At 47.1% G+C, this 25,769-nt stretch overlaps 1 protein-coding gene across 4 annotated transcripts in view; it reads right to left on the minus strand.

Moving 5' to 3' along the window:
- The window catches only part of Bicral (BICRA like chromatin remodeling complex associated protein), a 90,140-nt gene that overhangs the window by 31,691 nt on the left and 32,680 nt on the right, over nucleotides 1-25,769 (minus strand). For 2 of the 4 annotated variants that reach the window (XM_050122702.1, XM_050122703.1), the window contains 3 exons: nucleotides 4,213-4,258; nucleotides 3,188-3,236; nucleotides 3,032-3,100 (listed from right to left, as the gene is read on the minus strand). In XM_050122702.1, coding sequence (XP_049978659.1) covers nucleotides 3,032-3,100; nucleotides 3,188-3,236; nucleotides 4,213-4,253 — 159 coding nt within the window. In that variant the 5' untranslated portion in view covers nucleotides 4,254-4,258. Of the gene's footprint in view, nucleotides 1-3,031; nucleotides 3,101-3,187; nucleotides 3,237-4,212; nucleotides 4,259-5,268; nucleotides 6,128-25,769 lie in introns of those variants that run through there. The other 2 variants (XM_050122701.1, XM_050122704.1) reach the window with 2 other exon arrangements.

Below are 25,769 nucleotides of genomic sequence, written 5' to 3' on the forward strand. Positions count from 1 at the left end.
ATTATTCCCAGACTAAGACCTGAGTGGGACTTAGCCCCAGATCCCATGATGATGGCAAAGGGGCTTGAGCAGCTCTGGTGTAGCTCTGCTCGCAGTCTAAGGTACCCACCACAGCCCCAGAAGATCAGACCAGACCAACGTTAGTTCAACGTGACATGGGTGCTGGCTTCACTTCCTGTAAATATTTACTTATCAACACTCAAGTAGTAAGCAAAATTATCTCAAACTAAAAACAAATGAACAAACAAAAACAAACCCAGTTAGCTCAAGTAAAAGCTGTCATTTTCCAGATATGTATGTGTTAGTTTTGTCCTCAAGGAACCCCTGGGAACAAGCAATCTACATAGAGATTGCAATGCAGATCCAGGAGAAGCTGAAGACACCGACTGTGGCCAGTCGTCTTCTGTGCGACAGATGGGAAAAAGCTGAGGGAATAGCCACTTAAATAAGAAAAAATATGAAATGCATACACACAGAGAGTTAAGACAGTAATTAATATATTTATTCATGTTAATTTGCTGCTGAGGATGGAACCCAGGGCCTCACGCATGCAAGGCAAGTAAGTGCTCTATCACTGAGTTACCCCTCAGCCTTAGGAAGTAATCCTGCTGTGTGTACTATACTATAATAATAATAATAATAATAAGTTAAAAATAATTTGATCGGGCTGGAGACATGGCTCAGAGGTTAAGAGCACTGACTGCTCTTCCAGAGGATCTGGGTTCAATTCCCAGCATCCACATGGCAGCTCACAGCTGTCTGCAACTCCAGTTCCAGGTATCCAACACCCTCACACAGACAAATGTGCACATAAAATAAAAAATTAAATATTTAAAAAAAATAATTTGATCAAAAACAAGTATTCTTGTGTGTGATGGTGCACGCCTTTAATCCCAGTCCTTGGGAGGCAGAGGCTAGCAGATGTCTGTGAGTTCAAAGCCAGCCTGATTGACATCGCCAGTTCTAGGAAAGCCAGGACCCTGTCTCAAACAAACAAGCAAACAAACAATCAAAAAAAAGTATTTTGATTTGCAAAATGTTAACAATTCTGAGTCCTTGGCTAACGAGGTGTTAGGGGCCACCTCACAGGGAATCTTCATGAATCACGGGGGCAGCAAGTGAGAGCAACATCAAAGCCCAAGTGGAGCAGCGTGGCTGGCACCCGTGGCTCTAGCATGCAGAAGACGAAGGGCAGAGAACTGCTGAGGTTCTGCAGGAGCGCAGGATGAAATCAACCTCAGCAGAAGAGGGTTGGGGTGTAGCTCAGTGGGGAGAGCGTGTGCCTAGCACACATGACGTCCTGGGTTGAATCCCTAGTACCACAGGAAAAATCAAAAGGTCACGTAGTCACAAGTCTTCCAGGACATGAGCTCTCACAGCCTTGCTGCTGCCAGAGCGGGTCAAGGGGTCTTGCATGATGGCATCAGCTAATACCCCAAGAGACCTGAAGACCTGGGCATGCCCACGACTCTGCATGCCACCGGGGTTCTCTAGATGAGGGACACAAAGACTGTGATGATGGAACAAGCCTGTCTGCTGACTACAGGGACCGCTGTGAGACAGTCTGTCACTGTGCTTTCCTACTGAGAAGAACAGGACCGAGGAGTGGCACAGGACACAGACATGGGCAGTCTCACAGCACACCGTCACCTGGAGCAGAAGAACGGAATGGAAAAGCCCAAGGTGATAAAGTTTAAACAGTGACTCCCCTTCTGTGCGTGTGTGTGGTGTGTAAACAGTGACTCCCCTTCTACGGGTGTGTGAGGCGTGTAAACAGTGACTCCCCTTCTGCACGTGTGTGTGACGTGTAAACAGTGACTCCCCTTCTGTGCGTGTGTGTGGCATGTGCAGCACAAAGCACACGTGGGCCAGCTGTGCATGAACAACAGAAGATGCCCGCTGTCCTGCTCTAGTGCCCTCTGCCTCACTGCCTTGAATGGGGGTCTCTCTCTGAAGCTGGAGCCCGGCTGGCACCAGGAAGTCTCAGCAACCCCAGCACTGGGGTTATTGGCACTTCTGCAGCCAAGTCTGGCTTTTTCTGTGGGTCCTGGGGATTTGAACTCAGGTCCTTACTCTGGCACAGCATGCACTCTCACCTACTGAGCCGGATCCCCAGGCTGCAAAACCCCTCAGTTCCCACCCTGTCGAAATTCTCCTAGAGCTTAACAGCATAGGCTCCAGCTATGGACTTCATAGCTGTGCAATTTTAGGCCGAGTAAAAACCTCTCTGTGCCTTAGCCTCCTTGCCTACAAAACAGAACCAATGGTAAAACTTCTTCCTGGAGGTACTGTGAGCATTCTGTGCAGTTCATACAAGTCCTCAGTGACAGGTACACACTATACCCTCAATAAGCATTAGTTATCACTGTCTTCTTGCTTCAGGTTAAAATTATTTGTAAGTAATTATAATGAAAAAGTGTCTGAAGCTGTCATCCTACTATGCCTTCTTCATATGCAACACCGGGGCCATTTCAAAGGCCTGAAAGTTTAGGAATGTAGGCCCAGAGAGACGGTTCTGGGGGTGAAGTGCCGCCTCGCCTGAAGAACTGAGTTCGATCCCTGGGACCACATGGCAGAATGAGAGAACCGACTCCCGGCTGGTGTCCTTCTGATCTCTGCATGTACATATGGGCTCACGTATAAACCCTCCCCAATATACATACATAAAAAAATGTTAAAGAAAGAAATTGATAAAAAAAAATAAAAGAAATTTGGTTATATAAGCCTGACTTATATAACCAAAGAAAACACTGACATAATTGACAGATTTTTCCTCTCCTGTAAATTACAATGAGAGGGGATGATTTTTTTTTTTTCTCTAATTTTCAAGACAGGATTTCTCTGTGTAGCTTTGTGTAGTCTGTCCTGGAACTTGCTCTGAAGACCATGCTGGCTTTGAACTCACAAAGATCCGTCTGCTTCTGTCTCCCCAGCTGGCCAAGGCACTGATTCTTTCACGCTAGGAAGGCAATGATTCTCCGTGCACACAGATTCTCTGAGACAGAAAGCTTTGGCTATTTCTAATACTCACCGTGGAGTTGGCGAAAATTGAATTTGAATTGGCTGCAGGATAGCCTGCGCTCGTCAGGTCATCGCTGCTCTGCAAAGGGGAGAAGTCAACATGCTGGTTACTGGCAGGGCTGGAGAAACAGAAGCCATGTCTGTGAGACACTTGAGGGACACTTACTGATTTATTACTAGGTCCGTGCAGAAAATAATTCAATGCTTGTGGGTCTCTAGAACAGAAAGAAAAGGAGAGAAAACAAATAAATACTACTACTTATATTTAAATATGTTGTTGATAGCCGGGCGGTGGTGGTGCACGCCTTCAATCCCAGCACTCAAGAGCTAGTTCCAGGACAGGCTCCAAAGCTACAGAGAAACCCTGTCTCGAAAAACCAAAAAAATAAAAAGATAAAAAAAAAAAAATGAATAAATATGTTGTTAAGATTTTTGTTTTACTTTTGTTTTTTGTTTTTCGAGACAGGGCTTCCTAGTGTAGCCCTGGCTGTCCTAGAACTAGCTCTGTAGACCAGGCTGGCCTCGAACTCAGAGATCCGCCTGCCTCTGCCTCCCAGGTGATGTGATTAAAGGTGTGCGCCAGCACTGCCTGGTTTGTTGCTGATGTTTTTAGGAAGGCAAAAAGAGGCCGTGTGGTGGGGCATGCCTTTAATCCCAGCACTCAGGAGGCAGAGGCAGGCAGATCTCTGAGTTTGAGGCCATCCTGGTCTACAAGAGCTAGCTCTAGGACAGGCTCCAAAGCTACAGAGAAACCCTATCTCGAAAAAAAAAAAAGAAAGAAAGAAAGAAAGAAAGAAAGAAAGAAAGAAAGAAAGAAAAGAAGGCAAAAAGCAAACGACATTTTTAGCTTTAGCAAATCTCCCTATTTTAAGTAATTTCTTCATTTCTGCCTCCTGGAATCAACCTCTGCTTCAGCCCCCGGGACTGAACTCAGGACCTGGCTTGTGCAGGCGAGCCCTCTAGCTGTAAGAAACACCCAGACCTGGCATCTTGGGACTTAAAACAAAACGGGAGTAGATTACTGAATTATGATGCATATGTGAAACTATCTCTTTTGCCCCTCTGCTGTAACCACAATTAATTCTTATCTTTTATGTGAAAAGCCCAGGAGCTTTCAAGATCCCCACCGCACTGTTCTGTGCCACCCCCCCCCCCCCCCGGGCCACCCTGGGTTCAGAGTTAGCATCTTACCCAATAAGATCGAGGAGACACGAGTCATCATCATCGTCCATGACAACTGCAAGGAAAGGGACAGGGTCAGTCTGAGGAGCGGGCGCCCGGCAGTGAGGACGCAGTCAGAGGAACCGCACACTGTGAGCTTTCCTTTAGCAGACCAGCACTATGTCATTTGAAAAATGATGGGGTCGGTGGGCCTTGTGCCATTCACCAGGAGTCACAGCTACTCAGATAAGACTGAGGAGAGAGGGGAACTTGAGTTCAAGAGTTCAAGACCAGCCTGGGCAACAGCAAGACCCCAGCTCAGAAATAAACGAAAAGTAAACAAGCCAGCAAGGCAGGCATGTGTACACCTGTGACCCCAGAAGCTGGGAAGTAGAGAAAGGATCAGGAGCTGAAGGCCAGCCTGGGCTACATGTGACCTGATCTCAAAAACAAAGCCAATAAAAATAAAGGTAAGATATATAAAATTTACAGTTACTTGAACAAGTTTTTGACCGAAATTGCTTTTTCTATGGTTTTCAACTTATGGGTAAAAGGAGTCTAGAAAAACCTAAGCTAGCTGGCAGAGACCTCGCACATGCGGCTTCCCTACCGGACTGTAAGGGATAAAGAATAACTCCCTCAAGTGTAGAATGAACACAGTGGGAGGGCAAATTTGCTTTAGTAAAGCTCTCACAGACTCTGAGTCTTTCCGTTTAGATGCTGCTAAACACGGAGCGCAATCTAGATTTCTCAACATATTTTGGTGATCTCTAGGAAGGCAGGAAGCGGCTTCTCCCCACTTTTGGAGACAAAACAAGAGGCCCTGTACAGTGGACGGTGATACTGGCTCTGGCCATGGGGCCTGGGTGCTTCCCAGTGCAGCAACACTGTCTAAGTTCAATGCTGAATAATCCATAGCGGGGCTGAGAATGCTTAAAGCAGAAAATCTCCAGCAGTTCACCCCAGCCCAGAGCTCCCTCTCCCTGCCTGCAGCAGCCCCAAGCATGGCCAGCACAGCTCTGGCCCAGACAGTAACAACTGAACAAATTCCAGGAGCGGTTCTCCCCCGAGGGCCAGTCAACTTACACTAGTGATCCGACACCTGGCAACCCTGCTTCTCACCCATTTCAAGCCATGCGTGGAATAATTTACATCACAGAACGCCAGGGCCAAGAATTCTGGAGCGGTTGGAAAGAGCAGTTGTGAACGGCAGTTGGACGGAGGAATGAAATCCTGAAGAGATGCCCAGAGGAGGGGCATGCCCAGCCACAGAGGAAGGAAGAGTCCTACAGGGAGTTTTTTCCCTGTTCAAACTCCCTTCTCCCTTTGGTTCCCCCAGATCAATCACACGGCCTCACAGAGGCAGATTTCCCTCCCGCCCCAGGGAAGGGTACTTTCTCTTTTCTGGAAGAGCACGGAAGGGTAAGTACTTCTGATGAGGGCCCTGCCTGGGCAGCTGGGTTTGCTGGGTTGCTGGACTGATTACCCCGGCTGAGCAGAACCCAGGGTGAGGCGAGTGAGAGGGAAGAAGGAAGGAAGGGGAGTGGGAGACCTGTTCTGGAGTTCAGCGCCAATGGCTGAAACTAACAACAGCCATGGGAAACGGGCTCTTTAGCACCCGGGCTCAAGTTATTTGAGGTCACGCTGGCACGAACGTTCCTGAACACACGACTTCTGGAAACAGGAAAACTATCATCAAAGGGATATGCCAGTCTGGCACACGAGCCAGGCATGGTGGCACACATCGGTATTCTCAGCATTTGGCAGGCAGAGGCAGCAGACGTAACGCAAGCTGAAGGACAACCTGGTCTTCTTAATGAATACCAGGACAGCCACAGCTGCATACAAATCACAAGCCAGAAAATATACACACCAAAGAAATCCATAATACATCCTGATACCAAACATGCATCAGTTCATACCATAAACCACACCTCATTTCCCAGACATCACTACCACATGGAATAAACTGTCCAATTATTTTATTATCCTTGTGTTTAGTTTTTTTGTTTGTTTTGAGACAGATCTCTCACTGTATCCCTGGCTGGTTTAGAACCAGGTTGGCCTCGAACTCCGCTTGGCCTTCGCCTGAGAGTGCTGAGGTTAAATATATATCACGTATGGTTCTTCTAAACTTAATTTGTAAAGCTGAGAACAGGCCTCAGTGGGACAGCACATGAGAAGCACATGAGATGCTAAGGTTTGTTCTCAGCATCACAAAAAAATGAAGTGTCTAAGGCTCTGTCTGTACAAATGAAAACTGTGAATGAGGGGCTGAGAGATGGCTCAGCTGGCGAGAGTATTCTTGGCACCCACACAACAAGCTGGACATGGTGGCACACACTGGTAACCTCCATGCTGGAAGCACAGAGACAGGGGGATGCCTGGGCTCACCGGCACAACTTACAAGCTCCAGGTCCCAGTGAGAGACCCTGTCTCAAAAAATAAAGTGGATGACTATACAGACACTACATACACACACACACATACACACACACACAGTATGAAAAAAACCTACCTCCCCAAAACATGTCCATCCCTTTCCCAGTGTCTCTGCCTCCCTGTTGACACCCTTATCCAGCTCCTCTACTTGAAAGATGCTGTGTGGGTAACCTGGTCCTAAGGTGAACCACAGGGGTCACTCCCACTAGCACCAGGAGCACAAGCTGATAATCGGGATGAAACCAGGAGGTCTCAAATGTGCTGAGCAAGCACCCTACCCCAGCTTATTGTATATTCTCCCTTACCAAACCAATGGGGTTCATCAAACACTGCCAAGCAGGCAGGCAGCCTCTCTGGCTCACCCTGTGGATAGAATGCTATGAGCCTTCACAGCCAGGGAACCCTGAGAATTCTACATTGTAAAGGTCAGTGGCTGGCCCACACCTGTACTCCCAGCACTTTCAAGGCAAACTCAGGTGGATCTCTGTGAGTTCAAGGCCAGTCTGAGCAACACAGAGATCCTATCTCAAACAACGCAAAAGAAGGGCTTGAGGGACTTCTCAGTGGGTTGAGGCATCTGTCACAAGCCTGGTGGGCTGAGTTTGATTCACACAACACACAAAGGTGGAAGGGAGAGCTGACTCAATGCAGCTGTCCTCTGACCTTTCTGTGCACTCTCCAAATAAAAACAAAACAGAGCTTTTTCCCAACTGAAGATTTATATGTATGAATGTTTTCCTACAAGTATACCTGCATGTGTACCACATGTGTGCATGATGCCTGGACAAACCAGAAGAGGGTGTTGGATCCCTTGGAACTGAAATTAAAGATTTAAAAAAAAATTTATTTTTATTTTATTTGCATTGGTGTTTTGCCTCCATGTATGTCTGTGTGAAGGTGTCAGATTATGGAGTTACCTGCCATGTGGGGTCTGGGAATTGAACTCTGGTCCTCTGGAAGAGCAGTCTGTGTTCTTAATTGCTAAACCATCTCTCCAGCCCCTGACAGATGGTTTTGAGTTGTCATGTAAGTGCTAGGAATTGAACCTGGGCCCTCTGAAAGAGCAGCAAGCACTCTTGAGTGCTGAACCATCTCTCTAGCTCCCCAACTAAATTTTTTTTTTTTATGTGCATTGGTGTTTTGCCATGGGTGTCAGGTCTCCTGGAACTGGAGTTACAGACAGCTGCGAGCTGCCACGTAGGTGCTGGGAATTGAACTCAGGACCTCTGGAAGAGTAGTCAATGCTCTTAACCACTGAGCCATCTCTCCAGCCCCACCCCCAATTTAATTTTTTAATTAGCGAATGTATTTTTTTAAAGATTTATTTATTATGTATACAGTATTCTCAGTACTCTGCCTACATGTATGCCTGCAGGCCAGAAGAGGGCACCAGATCTCATTATAGATGTCTGTGAGTCACCATGTGGTTGCTGGGAATTGAACTCGGGACCTTTTTGGAAGAGCAGGCAGTGCGCTTAACCGCTGAGCCATCTCTCCAGCCCATGAATGTATTTGTTTAGTATTGTGTGTGTATAGTGTGTGCATGCCATGACTTATGTGTGGTTCTTGCCTCCCACCATGTGAATCAAGGGATCAAACATCAGGCTTATCAGAAGGGCCTTGACCCATTGAGCCACCCACCCCAGGACCATCCTGTGGGCTCACTCCCTTTGAATTCTTCCTTGGCTTCTGTACTTCTGTTGAGGTCTTTCCTCCCGTATGTACGGCCCCATGGTGACAGGACGGGCCGCTGACACCATGTGAATTCTGTAAGACTGTGTTGTGTGAAAGATGGAACCATGTCTAGGGGAGACTCCCAGACCACTGACTGGAGACTATTTCCTAGCCCAGGACAGGTGACAGGGCACGAAGAAGTCTTGGTGACAGCAGCTCTAAGTGGCAGGACTGGTCCCAGGAGGAAGCAGGGGTGGGGAGGCAGAGGCAGAGGCAGAGGCAGAGGCAGAGGCAGAGGCAGAGGCAGAGGCAGAAGCTGTTACGAAGTTGGCTATATAACAAGTTTGAGGTCAGCCTGGCTACCAGAGGCTCAGTCTCAAAACAACAGCAAAGCAGCATTTCCAGTCCACTAGCGAGCGCACCAGACCCGCATGTTTCAAGTCCACTAGCGAGCGCACCAGACCCGCGTGTTTCAAGTCCACTAGCGAGCGCACCAGACCCACGAGTTTCAAGTCAACTAGTGGAGTGCACCAGACCCGTGTGCTTGAGAGACTAGCTAATGGCAGTCAAACAGTATTTGACCTTGGAAGGTTACAAATTTCAACTTCTTCACCAGGTGAACTTTGTAAAGATGAGTGGAACTGTTTCCCTCCCTTATATTGCTCTGCCTGGTGATGTTTTTTGATTGTTTTGTTTTGTTTTTTTGGTGACAGGGTCTCAGGCTGCCCTGGCTGTGTTTGAACTAGCCATGGAGCCAAGGTGAATCTGAACTCCTGGTCTTCCTGACTCCACCTCGAGCCACCACACCCAGTTCTCTTTTCCTTCTTCCAAAAATACATCGTAGAGATGGTGACATCAAAAGACCACCAAAGAGCCAGCACAGCAGGCCAGCCTGTCAAAGCAGGGAGTTCAGTGCCCTGGCTCCCCTCTGGCACTGCCTGAATGGCAGTAGGTGGTGCCACTGAGAGACCTTGCTAGGTTTCAAACCAGCAGGACCCGAGTCTTCAGATCAGGTTTCTCAGCTTGCGACATTTACCCACAGCTTCAGGGTTGTTGCAGCTGTGATAAAGACCATGACCAAAAGCACCTTGGGCTTCTGTCTGCCTACACTTCCACATCCCACATCACTGAGAGCAGAAACTCAAGGCAGGACCCTGGAAACAGGAGCTGAAGAAGCCATGGAGGAGTGTGGTCAGTGGCTTGCCTCCTGGTGGCTCGCTCAATCAGCACCAGCCTGGAGTGACAGTATCCACAGCGGAGTGCCCAGCCCTCCCACACCAATCATTAACCAAGAAAATACCTACAACCTGACAGGGGCATCTTCTTAACTAAGGTCCCTCTTCCCAGACGATTCTAGCTTGTGTCAAACTCACAAAAACAAAACAAGAGCAAAACAAACAAAAAACCGACCAGATGCCATTTCTAGTCCCCTTCCCCCCCCCCCTCTCTCTCTTGCTCTCTCTCTTCCAATTTGAGACAGGGTCTCTCTATGTAGCCTTGACTGTCATGGAACCTGATCTGTATGTATGTAGACCAGGCTGGCCTTGAACTAACAGAGATCTGCCTACCTCTGTTTCCAGAGTGCTGGGATTAGAGCCGTGTGCCACCACAGCCTGTCTTTAAAAATATTTTGAAGGTTTTAAAAATTATTACCATTATTTTATGTCTAAATCCACTTGCCTCTGCCTCCAGAGTGCTGGGATTAAAGCCGTGTGCCACCACAGCCTGTCTTTAAAAATATTTTGAAGGTTTTAAAAATTATTACCATTATTTTATGTCTAAAATTCCTTTGCCTGTATGTATGTGTGTGCACCATGTAGTGACATGTGTCCCAAGAGCTGACAAGAAGCCGGCATTGGTGGCACATGCATCTCAACACTAGGGAGTTATGAGGCCAGCCCAGGCCACACAGAGAAACTCTGTCTTTTATAAAAAAAAAAAAAAAAAAGAGCTCAGAAGGCGGCATCAGATTCCCTGGGACTGGAGTTCTAGGCAGTTGTGAACCACCATGTGGGTGCTGGGAACCAAACTTGGATCCTCTTAAATGCTAAGCCCTTAAGGGGTTTATTTGCTTGTTTGTGTGTGTATGTATGTATGCATGTATGCGTGTGCCATATGAGATCAGGAGCCCATGGAGGTCAGAAGAGCACATCAGAACCTTTGGAACTGGAGCAACAGATGGTTGTGAGTTACCATGTGGATGCTGGGAACCAAACCTGGGTCCTCTGCCAAAAAGCAAGTTTAACCACTGGCCCACCTTTTTTTTTTTTTTTTTTTACTATCTTTTATTTACTCTTTGATAATTTCATAATGCATATATCTTGATTATATCTACCTCAACTCCTCCTTTCCACTCCCTCAAGACATCCTCACTCCTATCTTCATCTATATGTGTGTGTATGTATGCATATATTAACTCGCTGATTACAATCAGTGCTGCCTGCTGGGATGGTCTGGTGTGCTGGGAATCAAACCTGGGTCCTCTGCACAAACAACCACTGAGTTGTCTCTCTAGCACCGGCTGTTGTTTTGAGATAGGATCTTACTGTGTAGAGCAGGCTGGCCTCAAAATCCTAGCAATCGTCCTGTTTCAGACTTTCCAGGACTGGGGTTACAGGCGTGAACCACCACAGCCTGTTGTTGTGGTGGTGGTTTTGTTACTGGTGGTGCCAGGGAATCACACTTCAAACCCTGGGTCATTTCTTTCTTCTTTTGTGTGTCTTAGCTGCTAGTCTCACCCAATGGCTTCTCTTGTTTTCTTCCTTTTTTGCCTTCTCTCTTTTCATGAGACGAAGTGTCATGTAGCCCAGGCTGGACTCAGATGCCGTTTGTAACCCAGGGTGACCTGGGCTTCTGATCCTACTGCCTTCCCTTGCGAAGAGCTGGGATTACAGGTGCACCCCCGTAACTGGGTTCATCGGTGCTGGGGATGGACTGCAGGGCCTCGTGACAGGTATTCCACCAATTGAGCTACGTTCCCGGCCTTTTCAAAGGTTTTGTTTTCATCTCTAGTTTAGAGCTGTGTGTGTATGGAAGGGTTCATGCATGTGTGCATGAGTGCGTGTAGGCCAGAGGATACCCTCAGGTATTGTTCCTTAGATACCATTGTCTGCTTTTATTTATTTTGATAGCATCTTTCACTGTCCTAAGGCTGGCCAAGCAGTTAGGCTGGCTGGAGAAGAAGTCTCAGGGATCTGCCTGTTTCTGCCTCTCTAGGGCTATGATTATAAGTGTGAGCCACTGTGCTTGGCTTTTTTAGGGGTCGTGCACTGAAGATGTAACTCAGGTCCTTGTTTGCACTAGGTCTTTTTTATTAAACCAACCTTCCTTTCTTCCTTTCTTATTTTTGGTTTTTCTTAACAGGATTTCTCTATAGCTTTGCAGCCTGTCCTAGAACTAGCTCTGTAGACCAGGCTGGCCTTGAACTCACAGAGATCCACCTGTCTCTGCCTCCCTAGTACTGGGATTAAAGGCAAGCACCACCACTGCCTGGCCTAAACCTTCATTGTCCCTCTATGGTCCCCACCCCACTGTGGTGCTGCAGATAGAAACCATGGCCTCAGACTTGAAGCACTTGTTCTGTCACTGAGCTGCATCCAGGCCCCTCCTCTAGGCTGTGGTTTATGTAAAATAGTGACCACTTCCCTCCACAAATTCTGCCGTTTATGGTCTGCTCATTATGAGAGAGGCATTTCCTCCTACTTTGACTTCTGTTGACCCTTGCCTGGATGCCACACACCTGGTTCTTTTTTTTTCTTCTTCTTTTTTGCTTTGCTTTTTTTGTTTGTTTGAGACTGTTTCTGTGTAGTTTTAGAGCCTGTGCGGGAACTTGGGAACTCGATCTGTAGACCAGGCTGGCCTCAAACTCACAGAGATCCACCTGCCTCTGCTGGGAGTGCTGGGATAAAGGTGTGTGCCACCACCGCCCAACTCAGACACTTGTTTCTATTACTATTTTTAAATACAGGGTCTCTAGTATCCAGCCTGGCCTCAAACTCAAATTATCTTCCTGACTCAGTCTTCTGATTGGCTGGGACTACAGGCAATGACCACCTCAGATGTATACATTAAATTTATATTACCAGGTGCTGAGCAATTTGTAATTAAAGCACTGTTTTTGTGTATGGGTGTTTTGCCTTGTGCATTGTTTGTCAAGAGTGTCTGGTACTGGAGCAGGCCACAGGGACATCTGATGCAGATGAGATGGTTGTGAGCCATCATTTGGGTGCTGAGAACTAAACCTGGGTCCTCTGCAAGAGCAACCACTGTTCCTAACCACTGAGTTATCTCTCCAGCCCCTGGTGCTGGGTATTTTTATATCCATATTTTTTGGTCTAGGATATAATAATTTACTTAAAAACATTTTGATCCTTAATTTTTATTTATTTTGCTTTTTTTTTTTATTTTTGCTTTTTTTCGAGATAGTGTTTCTCTGTGTAATAGCCCTGACTGTCCTGGTAGACCGGCTGGCCTTAAACTCACAGAGGTCCACCTGTCTCTGCTGGGATTACAGGGTGCGCCACCACTGCCCAGCTTTGCTTTTGTCTTTTGAGACAGGGTCCTAGAACTCAGTATGTAGACCAGGCTAGTCTTGTGCTTACAGAGATCTACCGGTCTCTTCTTCCAGAGTGCTAGGTTTAAAGGCATGCACCACCATGTCTGACTGCTTTTACAGTTTTCAACTGTATGTGTGTGTGATGTATGTAGACATGTGAAGGTCATGGCATTTATGTGGAGGTCAGAGAATAACTTTGTGGAAGTTTGCTCACCCCTTCTACCTGTAAGTGGATTCTGGGGGTCACTCTTAGGTCTTCAGGCTTGCACGGTTGATTGGAAGGTACCCATCCTGTTGAGCTCTTTTCCTTCCTACCCCCCATTTTTTAAAGGCCTTGTGTAAACTAAAGTGATCTTGAATTTGCTTTGAAGCTGAGGATGGTCTTGACTTCCTGCTTTTCCTGCCTCTACCTCCAATGCACTGGGATGACAGGTGTGCGCCTCCACACCTGGTTCACGAGGTGCTGGGGACCCAGCCCAGGGTCTGACGTATGCTCGTCAGTCTCTCTCCTAATGAGCCACAGTCTCAGCTCAAGCTTTCTTCATTTTAGTCTATTTGTTTTCTTAATTCTTACTTAGTTCCTTATTTATTTTCCTGTGTGTAGAGGTCGGGGACAGCCTGGGGAATCCACTTTCTTCCCCACTGTGCGGATGCTGGGGATGGGTGGCAGGTAGGCACCAGTCAGTGTTAATTTTAAGAAAAGGTTAATTCCAACCTAATACTGAGGCCCTTCTGATCACTTGATGCCCAATGAATTTCACATTTTCCTAGGTGCCCTGAGTGAGCTTCAATCCTTTTGGGGCTCTTAAGATGTATGGGGAATTTTTAACAGACAGGAGCTGACAGGCCGGCTGCTCAGCGGAAGATGGTTTGCCCGGATGTATTAGGAGCCTCTATGTTCAATCCCCAGGAACTGCCAAAAAAAAAAAACAAAAAAAAACAAAAAAAAAAAACTATTACCTGAAGAAAGAGGCACTGGAGGAGCTGGAGAAATGGCTCAGCAATTAAGAGCACTGACTACTCTTCCAGAGGACCCTGGTTCAATCCCCAGCACCCACATGGCAGCTCACAACTGTCTGTAACTCCAGTTACAGAGGATCTGACACCCTTACACAGACATGCATACTGGCAAAACACCAATGCACATAAAATGAAAATAAATAATTATTTAAAAAAAAAAAAAAGGAAAAAAGAAAAGAAAGAGGCACCGCAGTGTGCGCCCTGTGCAGCTCCCTGTGGACTGCAGCCGTCCCTCTGCGCTATGGCTGAATAGTGCCGGGCACCGACGGCCTCATCACATTCATGCCCTCCTTGGGATCACTGTCCTGTGCTGCCTCACATCCAGTGTCTAGAATCCATTGTTTCATAGGCTATGTCCAGTAAAGAATTACATTAACTTATACGTGCGTGCATGTGCGTGTGTACACACCACACCCAATGCTGAGAGGTCAGACTCAGCATTGTAAGACTCAGGTCACTCCTTCTACCACGCAGATGGGGGAGACTGAACTCAAGGATTCAGGCTTGGCGGCAAGCACCTATAATGACTAAGCCATCATGCTAGCTCGATTTTGCCCAAATTTTAACTGTTTCTTATGTAGTTAGATAAAGACACCAAGGCACTGCAGTTTTGTTCTTTTAATTTTTTAATACTTTATCTGTCTTTTGGGGGTATGTGTGGTACACACATAAAAGTGTGCACTAATTTGTGCACACTTGAAACTAGAGAACAACAGATTTCTTCACGTCTCTCACTAGAATTAGGAGCTTGTCATTTGGGCGAGGATGGCTGGCTGAGCTTCCAGGATCGTCCTGTCTCCATTCTGCCACATGCCTAACACTTACATGCGTGCTGGGGATTTGAACTCAGGTCCTCATGTTTGCACAGTAAGTGCTCTTATCCACTAAGATCTCTCAGCTCTCTATCCCTGAGTTCAATTTTAAGGTTTCAATGGGGAACAAAACACTTCAAGGGAACAGTACAGGACTAGACGTGCTGAGCTGCTCCTGTGTACAATCCCCACACTTGGGAGGCCGAGGCAGGAGACTTGTCTAGAATTTGGGGTCAGCCTGGGTTACCTAGAAATGAGTTTGTCTCAAAGAAACAAATGGGAGCTAGTGACCTCTGACCCCTCCCTCAGCACGTGAGGTATTGGCTGCCAGCCTGAAACCTCCACAGTAGGAGCAGTTCCCTCCTCCTGAAGGAAGTGTGCACCGTGGAGGTGGGCTTTGAGGTCTCCTATGCTAGAAGACCTATCTATGGTCCAGTGTCTCAGACCATTTCCTGTTGCCTGTGCATCAAGGTGTAAGATCTCTGGGCTCCTTCTCTAGTACTGCATCTGCATGCATGCTGTCTTGCTTCCCGCAGGGGCAACGATGGATTAAACTCTGAAGGTGTAAGCTAACCCCAGCTCAATGTTTTCCTTATAAGTATTGCTGTGGTTATGGTGTCTCTTCACGGCAATAGAATCCTAAGACAAACTTTTTTTTTTTTTTTTTGAGACAGGGTCTCTATATTGCCCTAGCTGTTCTGGAACTCACTATGTAGATCAGGTTGGTCTTGAACTCAGAGATCCACCTCCTCTGCCTCCTGAGTGCTATGACCAAGGGCGTTCCCACCATCCCAGCCTCAGGATAAGCAGCACTTTCAGGTCGCTTAGGATAAACCGCTGTCATCGTACTCCCTTGCTATATGGTGGGTCTGTAACTGCAGGACTTCACCTTCTGGGAAGCTCGTTGCTTCTAAGGAACTCATTGCCTTTGGGACAAGGAACACGCAGGGACTCATTACCGAAGCAGGCAAGATGGTTCAGTGGGTAAAGGTGCTTACCTCACATGCCTAGCAACCTGAATTCAATCCTCAGAGTCAGCAGGAGGCAGGCGAGCCAACTCCACATAGCTGTCCTCTGGCCTCCACACTGGCACTGCTGCAGGCACACATGCACTCCACACGGGCACTGCTGCAGGCACACATGCAAACACTAGCAGTGATGCATGTGCAGCATGAAAGGGCTCCTCTTCTCGGCTGTGCTTCCCTCGCTTTCCCGGGTGCACTGCTGCGAGCCTCTGGTCTAAGCACTCTATCAGTAGGTGGGGAGGGTAGATGGTCAGGACAGCTCTCAGAGGCTTCCATTCTGGGCCTAGTGCATAGTCTCATCTTATACTCTAAAACCACGAGAGGGCGGGCAAGCAAGCAGGATCTTACAGAAGTTTAGGAGGTAGTCTGTAGGTTGGTGATGGCAACAGCTCATTGTCCCAGCTGTTTCTCTAGGTCATCATGTTCCAGGCTAAGTGAAGCCATGCTTGGCAAATAGGTAGTCTAAGTCACTAAGTACAGCAATAAATCAGTATCTGGTAGCTGGTATTTCCTACCTCCTTCTACTTCAAACTCACTACTGGCTTTCGTGAAATAATAGCATGTGTAAGTTAGAAAATAACATGGTTTATATTTTCAAAATTATAGTCTTCTGTAGTAGAAAAGAAAAATAAGGCCAGGTGGTGGGGAACATGCCTTTAATTCCAGCACTCAGGAGGCAGAGGCTGGCAGATCTCTGAGTTCAAGGCCAGCCTGGTCTACAAAGTGAGTTAGTTCCTGGACAGCCAGGGCTCCACAGAGAAACCCTGTCTTGAAAAAAAAAATCAAAAATCAAACAAACAAATAAATACACAAATGAGTAAATAAATAAAATGAAAGCGTTAGGGCAGGAGAGGTGACTTGGGAGGTGCGGTGGCTGGGATAAGAACGCCCTATAGGCTCACAGATTTGAATGCTTAGTCACCAGGGAGTGGCACTACTTGAAAAAATTATAAGGATTAGAGTGTGGCTTTGTTGGAGGAAGTATGTCACTTGGGGTGGGCTTTGAGCTTTTAAAAGTCCATGCTAAGCCCAGCCTCTCTTGGCTTGTGGACTAAGATGTAGCTCTCAGCTACTGCTCCAGCACCACGAGGGCTGCCATATTCCCTGCCGACATGATGATAGACTGAACCTCTGAAACGGTAAGCAAGAAATCAAATGCTCCCTTTCCTTAAGAGTTGCCTTGGTCAGGCTATCGCCTCACAGTAACCAAGACAGCAGGAAAAGCACTTCCCTTATAAGCCCAATGCCTCGAGCAAATCCCCAGAGCCCTCATGAAAACTAGACACAGCAGCACACACTTCCAGAATCTCACTGTCCCCCTGCAGAAGAGACCCTGTGCTCATGCACGCACAACCTGTACAAGTACCAGAGCGCATATGTGGCAGTCAGAGGATAATCTAAGGGAGTCAGTTCTGTCCTCCTACCATTTAGGACCTAGGTGATGGACTCAAAGTTGGCAGGCTTGGTGGTAGGAGCCCTTCCTAAGTGAGTCATCCCATCAGCTCCAGTTTTCATACTTAAAAAAACATGGGGACAGACATGTATGTGATGTCAGTCCTAAGAGGAAAAGGGAGAGCAATAGTCATCAGCATCCCTATTTAGTTCACTGAAACACTGTCAAAACTAAGTTAGGATAATTCCAGAGTGATGGTGGCACAGGCCTTTAATTCCAGCAAAGACAGAGGCAGGTGGATCTCTGTGAGTTCAAGACCAGCCTGGTCTACAGAGTGAGTTCCAGAACAGCCAGGGTTGTTACACAGAGAAACCCTGTCTGAGAAAAACAAAACAAAACAAACTAACAAACAAAAAAATGTAGATACCTGGAGTTCGTTGGCCAGTAAACAAACTTGAAACTTCTGGTTTCAGAGACAGCCTGTTTACTAGCCCGCATCTGCTGGTCTCTGCACATGCGCTCAAGGGTGCACATGCCCACGTATGTATATACATGGGCATACACTACATGCACATACACACAAAATAATTAGGGGCTAGAGAGTTAAGAGTGCTGGCTGTTCTTGCAGAGGACCCAGGTTCAATAGTGCAGTCACGCCAGTCCCAGGGACCTGAAGCCCTCTTCTGAACTGTGGTCACTACACGCACAGAGTGTACAAAACACCCATACACATAAAATAAAATGGGGGAAAATAGAAAATTGGTTATTAAAAAAATAATTCTAACACTTGGGAGGCAGAGGCAGGAGAATTGGCAGTTGGAGGCCAGTCTGGGCTAGAGACCCTGCCTCAGGAGGGAGAAGGCTGGCAATGGGAACCATATAAACAACACTGATTCCCATCACGAGTCTTTGTTTAAGGAGCTGGCTGGTTATGCAAAATCTTCAATCCCAGTGCTCCTTGTCAATGAGTAATATGTAAAATATTTTGGTTTTGCAGTATGTTCCAAGAAAAACAAGTCCTATGAAAACAAGCAGAAACGCTAACAGACAGAATTCCTCTCTAGAAGGGCGCTGCCAAGGATGCCCCTCCTGAAGGCAGACTAAGGGCAATGTGGGGCAAAAGAAACATAAAAGGACTTATTTTTTTTTAATGATTTAACACGCTTGTAATGTAGCATGACAGAGGCCAGGATAATGGTTATGAGTTCCGGGCTAACCTGTGTTGTACAGTAATAATCTGCTTTAAATAAAGAACCGGCTGAGCCTGGTAGCTACACCTTTAATTCCAGCACTCAGGAGGCAGAGGCAACTCTGAGAGAGAGAGAGAGAGAGAGAGAGAGAGAGAGAGAGAGAGAGAGAGAGAGAGAGAGAGTTCAAGGACAACCTGGACTGTGTAGGGAGCTCCAGTCCAGGCAGGCCTGTGAAAGCTACGGCCCTTCCGGTCATACAGAAGCACTAGGCTTGTCCCGTCAAAGAAAGGGCGTAGAGCCCGTTGTCCATCATCTATGTGGCAGAGAACACACTGGATTCCCCCCAGACCCTTACCATGAGCTTGTCCACCTACAGAACCCGTGTTTAAGGATGGAGTCACATGCAGTCAATCTATAGATGTCATGCGTGCTCTCCAAAGAGTTTTGATGGAGTTGTGTATTAAGCTTTACTGTGCACGGAGGACTGAGTTATTTACCATCAGGAATTCTTCACCAAATTGGGCTGTGCTTAAATATGCCTAAAACCACTGAGGATCAGACTCCAGAGTTTGAACCAACATTGTGGCTACTTAGTCATATTGAACCCAACTGCCTTCCTGCCTTGGCAGATGTCCCTCTGCAGATATGCCCCCCCCAGACACAGCGAGACCCTACCTCAAAATAAGCAAACGAATCTAAAATCATGGAGCAGTGGGCAGCAGACGGATGTGCTTGCTTACAAGCTTGACCACGTGAGTTCAATCTCAAAGACCCGCACGGTAGAGGACTCCTTCCTGCTATCCTTCAACTTCCTACTACGTGCAACGAAATAAATAAGTAAAGATAAATAAATGAAAGTATCTGAAAATAAAAATATAATTCAAAGTGCACGCCTTTAATCCCAGCACCCGGGAGGCAGAAGCAGGCAGATTTCTGTGAGTTTGAGGCCAGCCTGATCTACAAGAGCTAGTTCCAGGACAGTCCCCAAAGATACAGAGAAACCCCGTCTCGAGAAACAAAAACAAACAAAAATTCATCTCTACCTTAGCCTGCCTCTCTCCAACTCCACTTTCTCACCTGTCTGCTCCCAGAAGGCCTAGGGTAGCCCTCCTTTCCAACAGAAATGTTACAAGTGAGAGCTGCATGTATCAATTTAAACTTTCTAGTAGCCATTTTGTGTATGTGCTGGGGTCAAACCCAGGAGTAAGCATGCTACGCACACGGCCTGCTTGGGATCACCTGTTAGTGCCCCCTTTTAAGTCTATAGAGAGAGGGAGGGGTGTAGAGAGTGCGCTATACAAGTGCATATGCACACAGACATACACACAGACGTGCACAGACATGCACACAGACATCGTGCTGTCTGTGGGAGGCAGGAGTCGGTTATTGCCTTCACCCAGCACGCTGCTGCCCTGCAGACTCCAGGCTAGCTGACCTGGGAGTTTCTGTCCTGTTCTGTTCATGTCCCACCTTCCCCCTGGACTGCTAGGACTGCAGATGCAAGCCACCACATCTGGCTTTGTACATGGGTTCAGGCAGCAAGCTCAGCGGTTTTACACTGAGCCACCTCCTAGGTTCAGTGCCCCAAATTTTTAAAAGTATAACTAACTTTATTATAAATAGCCCAGCATATCTAAAATACTAGTTAGAACATGTAACTGACATATTAAGATACTTTGCATTCTTGGTTTTCATATAGTCTTCAAACTCTTGTGTGGACTTTAGACTTGGAAAGTGGTATCAACCATATTTCAGTGCTAACAGCCACATGTAACTACTGGCTACCACATTAAAATTTAGGCCTAGAAACTCAGAGAATCTGGTTTAAGAAAATATTGGGCTGGGCAGTGGTGGCACATGCTCTTAATCTCAATATTTGGGAGGCAGAGGCAGGCAGATCTCTGTGAGTTTGAGGCCATCCTGGTCTACAGAGTAAGTTCCAGAATTGCCAGGGATACACAGAGAAACTCTGTCTCAAAATCAACAACAACGAATCATAAAGAAAATATTGGCTTAGGTATTATCTCCTAATAACTAAGAAATCTTTTATAAGATTGAAGAATTGAGCTGAGCATGGTGGCACAGGCCAGCAACATAGGAGGCTCACAAAGGAGAGTAAGGTTCAAGGCTAGCCTGGGCTACACAGTGAGACCCTACCTCAAGAGGAGGAGGGCCGATGGGCGGTGGTGGCGCACGCCTTTAATCCCAGCACTCGGGAGGCAGAGGCAGGCGGATCTCTGTGAGCTCGAGACCAGCCTGGTCTACAAGAGCTAGTTCCAGGACAGGCTCCAAAACCACAGAGAAACCCTGTCTCGAAAAACCAAAAAAATAAATAAATAAAAATAAAAAGAGGAGGAGGGCCTGGAGAGATGGCTCAGTGGTTACTCTTAACTTGTTGTTCTTGCAGAGGACCTGGTTCCCAGCACCCACATGGCAGTTCACAACCATCTGTAACTCCAGTTCCAAGGGTCTGACACCCTCTACTGGCCTCCATGGTCAACAGACATGTGGTCAGCCACATACATGTAGGCAAAACATTCATACACATAAAATAAATCTAAAATAAAAAGGGGAAGAGGAGGCAGGGAGGAGGGGACTTGTTGCAGGGCATAGCAAAGGGTGGCGGGCACAGAATAGTGCACAGCACCATCTGGCAAGCACAAGATCCTGAATTCCATTCCTTCAACTGCAAGGAGGTGAGGATGAACAGTATTTACCTGAATTGTAAGACTTTAAGACAATCCTGAAGCCATTTTTGACAATTCTGAATCCTCTCAGCCTCTGTGCCATAGTGCTTCCCATCCTCCCCTGGGAACCAAGGACCTAACAGCTACACTCGCACGTACTCAGTTCCTGAACAATTACCCATATAAGTATGCTTTGGTTCTGTCCCCTGGGAAACGGGGTCAAAATGACCTCTTACCTCATCTGATCTGGCAACAGCTCTCCAGTCAATTATTGGTAATAGCCCTTTCAAATAAGCCAATCAGAATAGTCAAAGAACAACCCCCCTTGCTTCTGTGGCCCCTTTAAAAGTAGACTGTACCCGCTATTCGAGGTCCCTTGGCTTCCCGAATGCTGGGGGACCCTGTCATGACAGAATTAATAAAATCCTCATGCTTTTGCATCGGCTGTGGTGTGTGGTCTCTGGGGGCGACTCCTTCTCGGTGTTTGGACGTTAGAGTCCAACAGAGTCACTTCGTGTTGCTCCTGCACACTGAACCCAAGGCCTCCTGTGTGCTAATATGCGCTCTGCCATTGAAACTCCCATCTCTAAATGGTTTCCAGGGGCCCTGAAGCCAGGTCAAGTCAGAGAACCATTCAGCCATCACAGAACTAGCATCTGCAGTGTGCCCAACTCTAGAGCTGTTTTGTCTGGTCTGTGCCACCTGAATGCTCCCCATCGACTGGCCTGGAACTTGCTAAATTACCAAGGATGACCTTGAAATTAGAATCCTCCTGCCTCTACTTCCTGGGCACTAGGATTATAGGGATGTACCACCACACCCATTTATGCCATGCTGGGGACTGAACTCAAGGCTCCGAGAATACTAGGAAAGCACTGAGCAACCTCTTCAGCCCTGAGTTTGATTTTGTGCTCTCTGTGTTTGGGGTTTGCATATGTATGGCTGTGTTCACATTTGAGTGCACGCATGTGTGGAAGACTGTGCGTGTGCATGCATGTGTGGAGTGTGAAGTTATTATTCAGATGTCTTCCTTCATCGATAGCCACTTTTACTATTAGAGGTAGTTGAACCCAAAGTTGAAGCAGCTAGCCAGCTTGCTCTGGTAACTGTCCCTGCCTCCTGGGTGTGGGATCACAGGCAGCTGCCAGCCTGCCTGGCTTTTATTTGGGTGCTGGGGATCCCCAAGCTGAGTCCTTGCTAGCGAGTGCTTAATTCGTGAAGCCATCTCATCAGCCATGAATCTGACCTGGGGGTGGGGGTGGGGGTGGGGTGTGTGTGTGTGAAATCTACACTGCATTCCACTTAACAGAAATGCCTGTGAGTCCTGGCTTGGTGGGGAGAAGGATACACAGAAAGCTTTTAACGTAGAAAGGAGACACATTCGTTCAGAGAGGCGATACGGTGGGCGGACTGAGACCTGCCTGTTCCCCATGCTGCTGACTACACTGGTTTTGTTTAGAGCCCCCAAGGACTGCCTTGCTTGAAAACATTTTGTGACAGGCAAGCACAGTTAACCTTTGCCCTTATGCTTAGCTTGCTTCACAAGGACCGTGACTGACAGGCCTTCCCAGCCTCCTCTGTCCTGCAGACCTTTCCCTTCACCTTCACCCAAAGACGTTCACTCCCCCTGCCTCTTTCAGGCTCTCTCCAGCTCATTTTGGTTTCCCCATCTAAGTTCCTCTGCATGCGCCATCATCTGTCCTGGTTAACAAAGCCCTCCTTCCTCCCGCCAGGTGGTGGCGCACATCTTTAATCCCAGCACTCAGGAGGCAGAGGCAGGGGGATCTCTGTGAGTTTGAGGCCAGCCTGGTCTGCATAGTGAGTTCTAAGACAACCAGAGCTACACAGTGAAACCCTGTCTGTTAAAACAAAAACAAGAGAACAAAAAGCAAAGCAAAAAACCCCAAAAACCCAAAAAACCAAAACCTTCCTCCTGACTGTTCCTTCTTATACTGGGCTACCCACTGAGGATGCTCTGGGCTAGCGCGCTAAGGCATAGCTGCCACCACTGACACATCTCTGACAAAAGTTATTTTCATCTCTCAGATAAAAATAGATAAAGGTCCCTCTGCCCCTGTCTCTTCCCTTTGTCCCACCTATAGAGTGCCCCTCTAAAACAACCTTCCCCCAAAGAAACCGCAGTCTCCTTCCTCTGAAAGCCAGCCTAGCTTTCTCACGCTCAGCCACATGTCTGTGATGACCTACACAGATGCTCTGTGTATCCTTCTCCCCACCAAGCCAGGACTCACCAGGCATGCTCTTCACTTAGGCCCTGTAGTCTACACTGTCTGCCTGGCCCGCCATTCTCCAGAGCTGCAAGCCCACACCTAGCTGGTCCAGCTCTTACATCCTCTGCCTCTATCTCCCCCCACAGCACACTACATATATTTTTTAAACTCAGGTTCTTCTGCTTCTCCCCTGAGAGCAAAAGATGTAGGTAGTGATTCATGGAAACACCCTGAAAGCCCACAAGAGTACAAGTGTTTAACGTTTGCTGAATGAGTGAGTGAGCAGATGGATGCTCCCGTGCCACCTTAACGAAGGCGGTTTCTCTTTGTCCCCACCTGTACCACCACTTAGCCATGTACCCCTGGTTATGTTCCTGACTGGAGCTCTCACCCTCCAGGCTCTGTCTGTGACACCAATACTATCTCATGAGATAGATGGGTAAAGGCACCTGCCTCCAGTTAGGCTTCAAACCTGGGTCAATGGCTGAGGTGCCTATTTAATGTATCAAAGCAGATACTGGCTGCCAGGTTCTCCCGGCTTCCCTCTGTACCTGCTGTCACAGGGCCCTCCTGGCTGGCATACCCGCCTCCTGGCCACTGTATCTAGTTCCCCTCTCTCTTCCCCTCTCCCTCTCTTCATAAGGCACAGCTCAGTCTGCTCATGTCCACTCTGGACTCTCCCAGATGTCCCTGCCTCTGGCTGTGCTCCCTCCCCCTCTTAGCTGTAATAACTTTCTCCCTCACCACATCCAGGAGCACTTGTGTGCTTTCCTTCCCTTTGAGCCTTTTCATTCATCTGGTGCTGACAGCCAGGACTAGCTAGGTTCTTTTCTTTTTTTATTTCTTTTTTTCTTCCTGGGTTTCAGCACCAAATGAAAGAAAGAAAGAAAGGAAGAAAGAAGGAAAGCAAGCACATGACTGCTCCTAGGTATGGCGGAGGAGAAAGTTTGTTACAGATAAAAGGGAGAGAGAGCACAGCCAAAGTTAGGGACATCTGGGAGAGTCCAGAGTGGACATGACCAGGCTGAGATGGGCGTAAGGGGAGATGGGGAGACACCCATGGCAAAACCCAATGCACATAAAAAAATAAACTTATAAAAAAACTCCAATAAATAAGTACTTGATGGGGCTGGGGCTGGGGTTAGAGCTTGGTGGTATAACACTTTCCTGACAAAGGTTTGATCCTTGGTAACAAACCAACCAACCAACCAAGAAATCAAAACCCACAGAATAATGTACAAAAGTTAGGTTATTTAGAATTAAACTTAAAAGGATGAAAAGTATTATTTTCCGGAAGGGTATCAAGCTGGGCTTGATCTCACAGATGCCCTCCTACATTGGCCTCCCAAATGCCGGGGTTAAAGGCATGTGCTAAAAATACTTTGAAGATGAATATATATAAAATCAAACTCATTGCCATGATCAGAGATGGTGTGACCACCAGACACAGCTAATGCAGTGCTTGAGATGGCATCAGTGCAGAGCTTCAGAGCTTCGTGCACTGCACCAGCACTCCACCAGCTCAACCGCAGCCTCAGTCCTTTACTCTACAAACCTTAGCTCTAGACAGCTTACAAATTCAAACACAGTGTAACTGTTATGTAAACAGTTGTTACACTGTATTCCTTAAAAGAGGATGAGTTGAGTCCGTGGGATTGTTTCCTGAATTATTTCCCACAGCAGTTGAAGCCATATGGATAAGCTGACTTTATAAAGTTTCTCAAATATCAAAGATAAGCTAGTGTCTTTTTGCAGGTGTTCTATGTGTGCTATGAACGTGTGCATGCATGTGGAATTCAACATTGGAGCCTTCATGCTCTCTACCTTATTCACTGAAGTGGGGTCTCAACTGAGCTGAGCGCTCACGAACGTAGTCTTCTAGCTAGCAGGCTGCTCACCTTCCAACAAGTAGAACCATGCAAACCCAGCATTTGCTTGGTTCTGAGGATCCGAACTCTGGCTGACCTATTTGGGCAGCAAGCAGTGTATCCACCTACCCGTCCCCTCAGTCTGTTTTAAGTGATAGCGCATTAAAGGATGTGACACGATCTTGCAGTTTTACATTCAGCCAAGCTTCTTTTTCAACCATCGTGGTTACCCCATTTTTCTTGGTATTATTCTTTCCACTCCCTGGTAAATTGTTTTATGTACATCACATATGCTCTAGCAGACTATGAAAGCTGTGCACGCTATGCAACACAAAAATTCTTGACTTTTTTTTTTTTCTTGAGACAGGGTTTATAGTCTTAGTGAATCTGGAACTTGTCATGCAGACCAGGCTGGCTTCTGCCTGTGTGCTGGGGCACAGGTGTGTGCCACTACAACTGGCTAAAAGTCCACCTTGTAAAGAGAAGCAGATCTCTAAAGTAAAATAGCTATTTTTTAAAAAAATCATTTTTTTGGACAGGGTTTATCTGTGTAACAGTCCTGGCTGTCTGGGAACTACTATGTAGACCAAGCTGGCCTCAAATTTACAGAGATCTGACTGCCTCCCCTAAATACTAGGATTAAAAGTGTGTGCCACCGTGCCCAGCTTAAAAGAGACGGGGGGGGGGGGGGGG

This window comes from Alexandromys fortis, unplaced genomic scaffold, assembly GCF_014885135.2.
Source record: "Alexandromys fortis isolate MF-2015 unplaced genomic scaffold, M_Fortis_MF-2015_v1.1 scaffold_212, whole genome shotgun sequence".
NCBI classification, from domain to species: domain Eukaryota; kingdom Metazoa; phylum Chordata; class Mammalia; order Rodentia; family Cricetidae; genus Alexandromys; species Alexandromys fortis.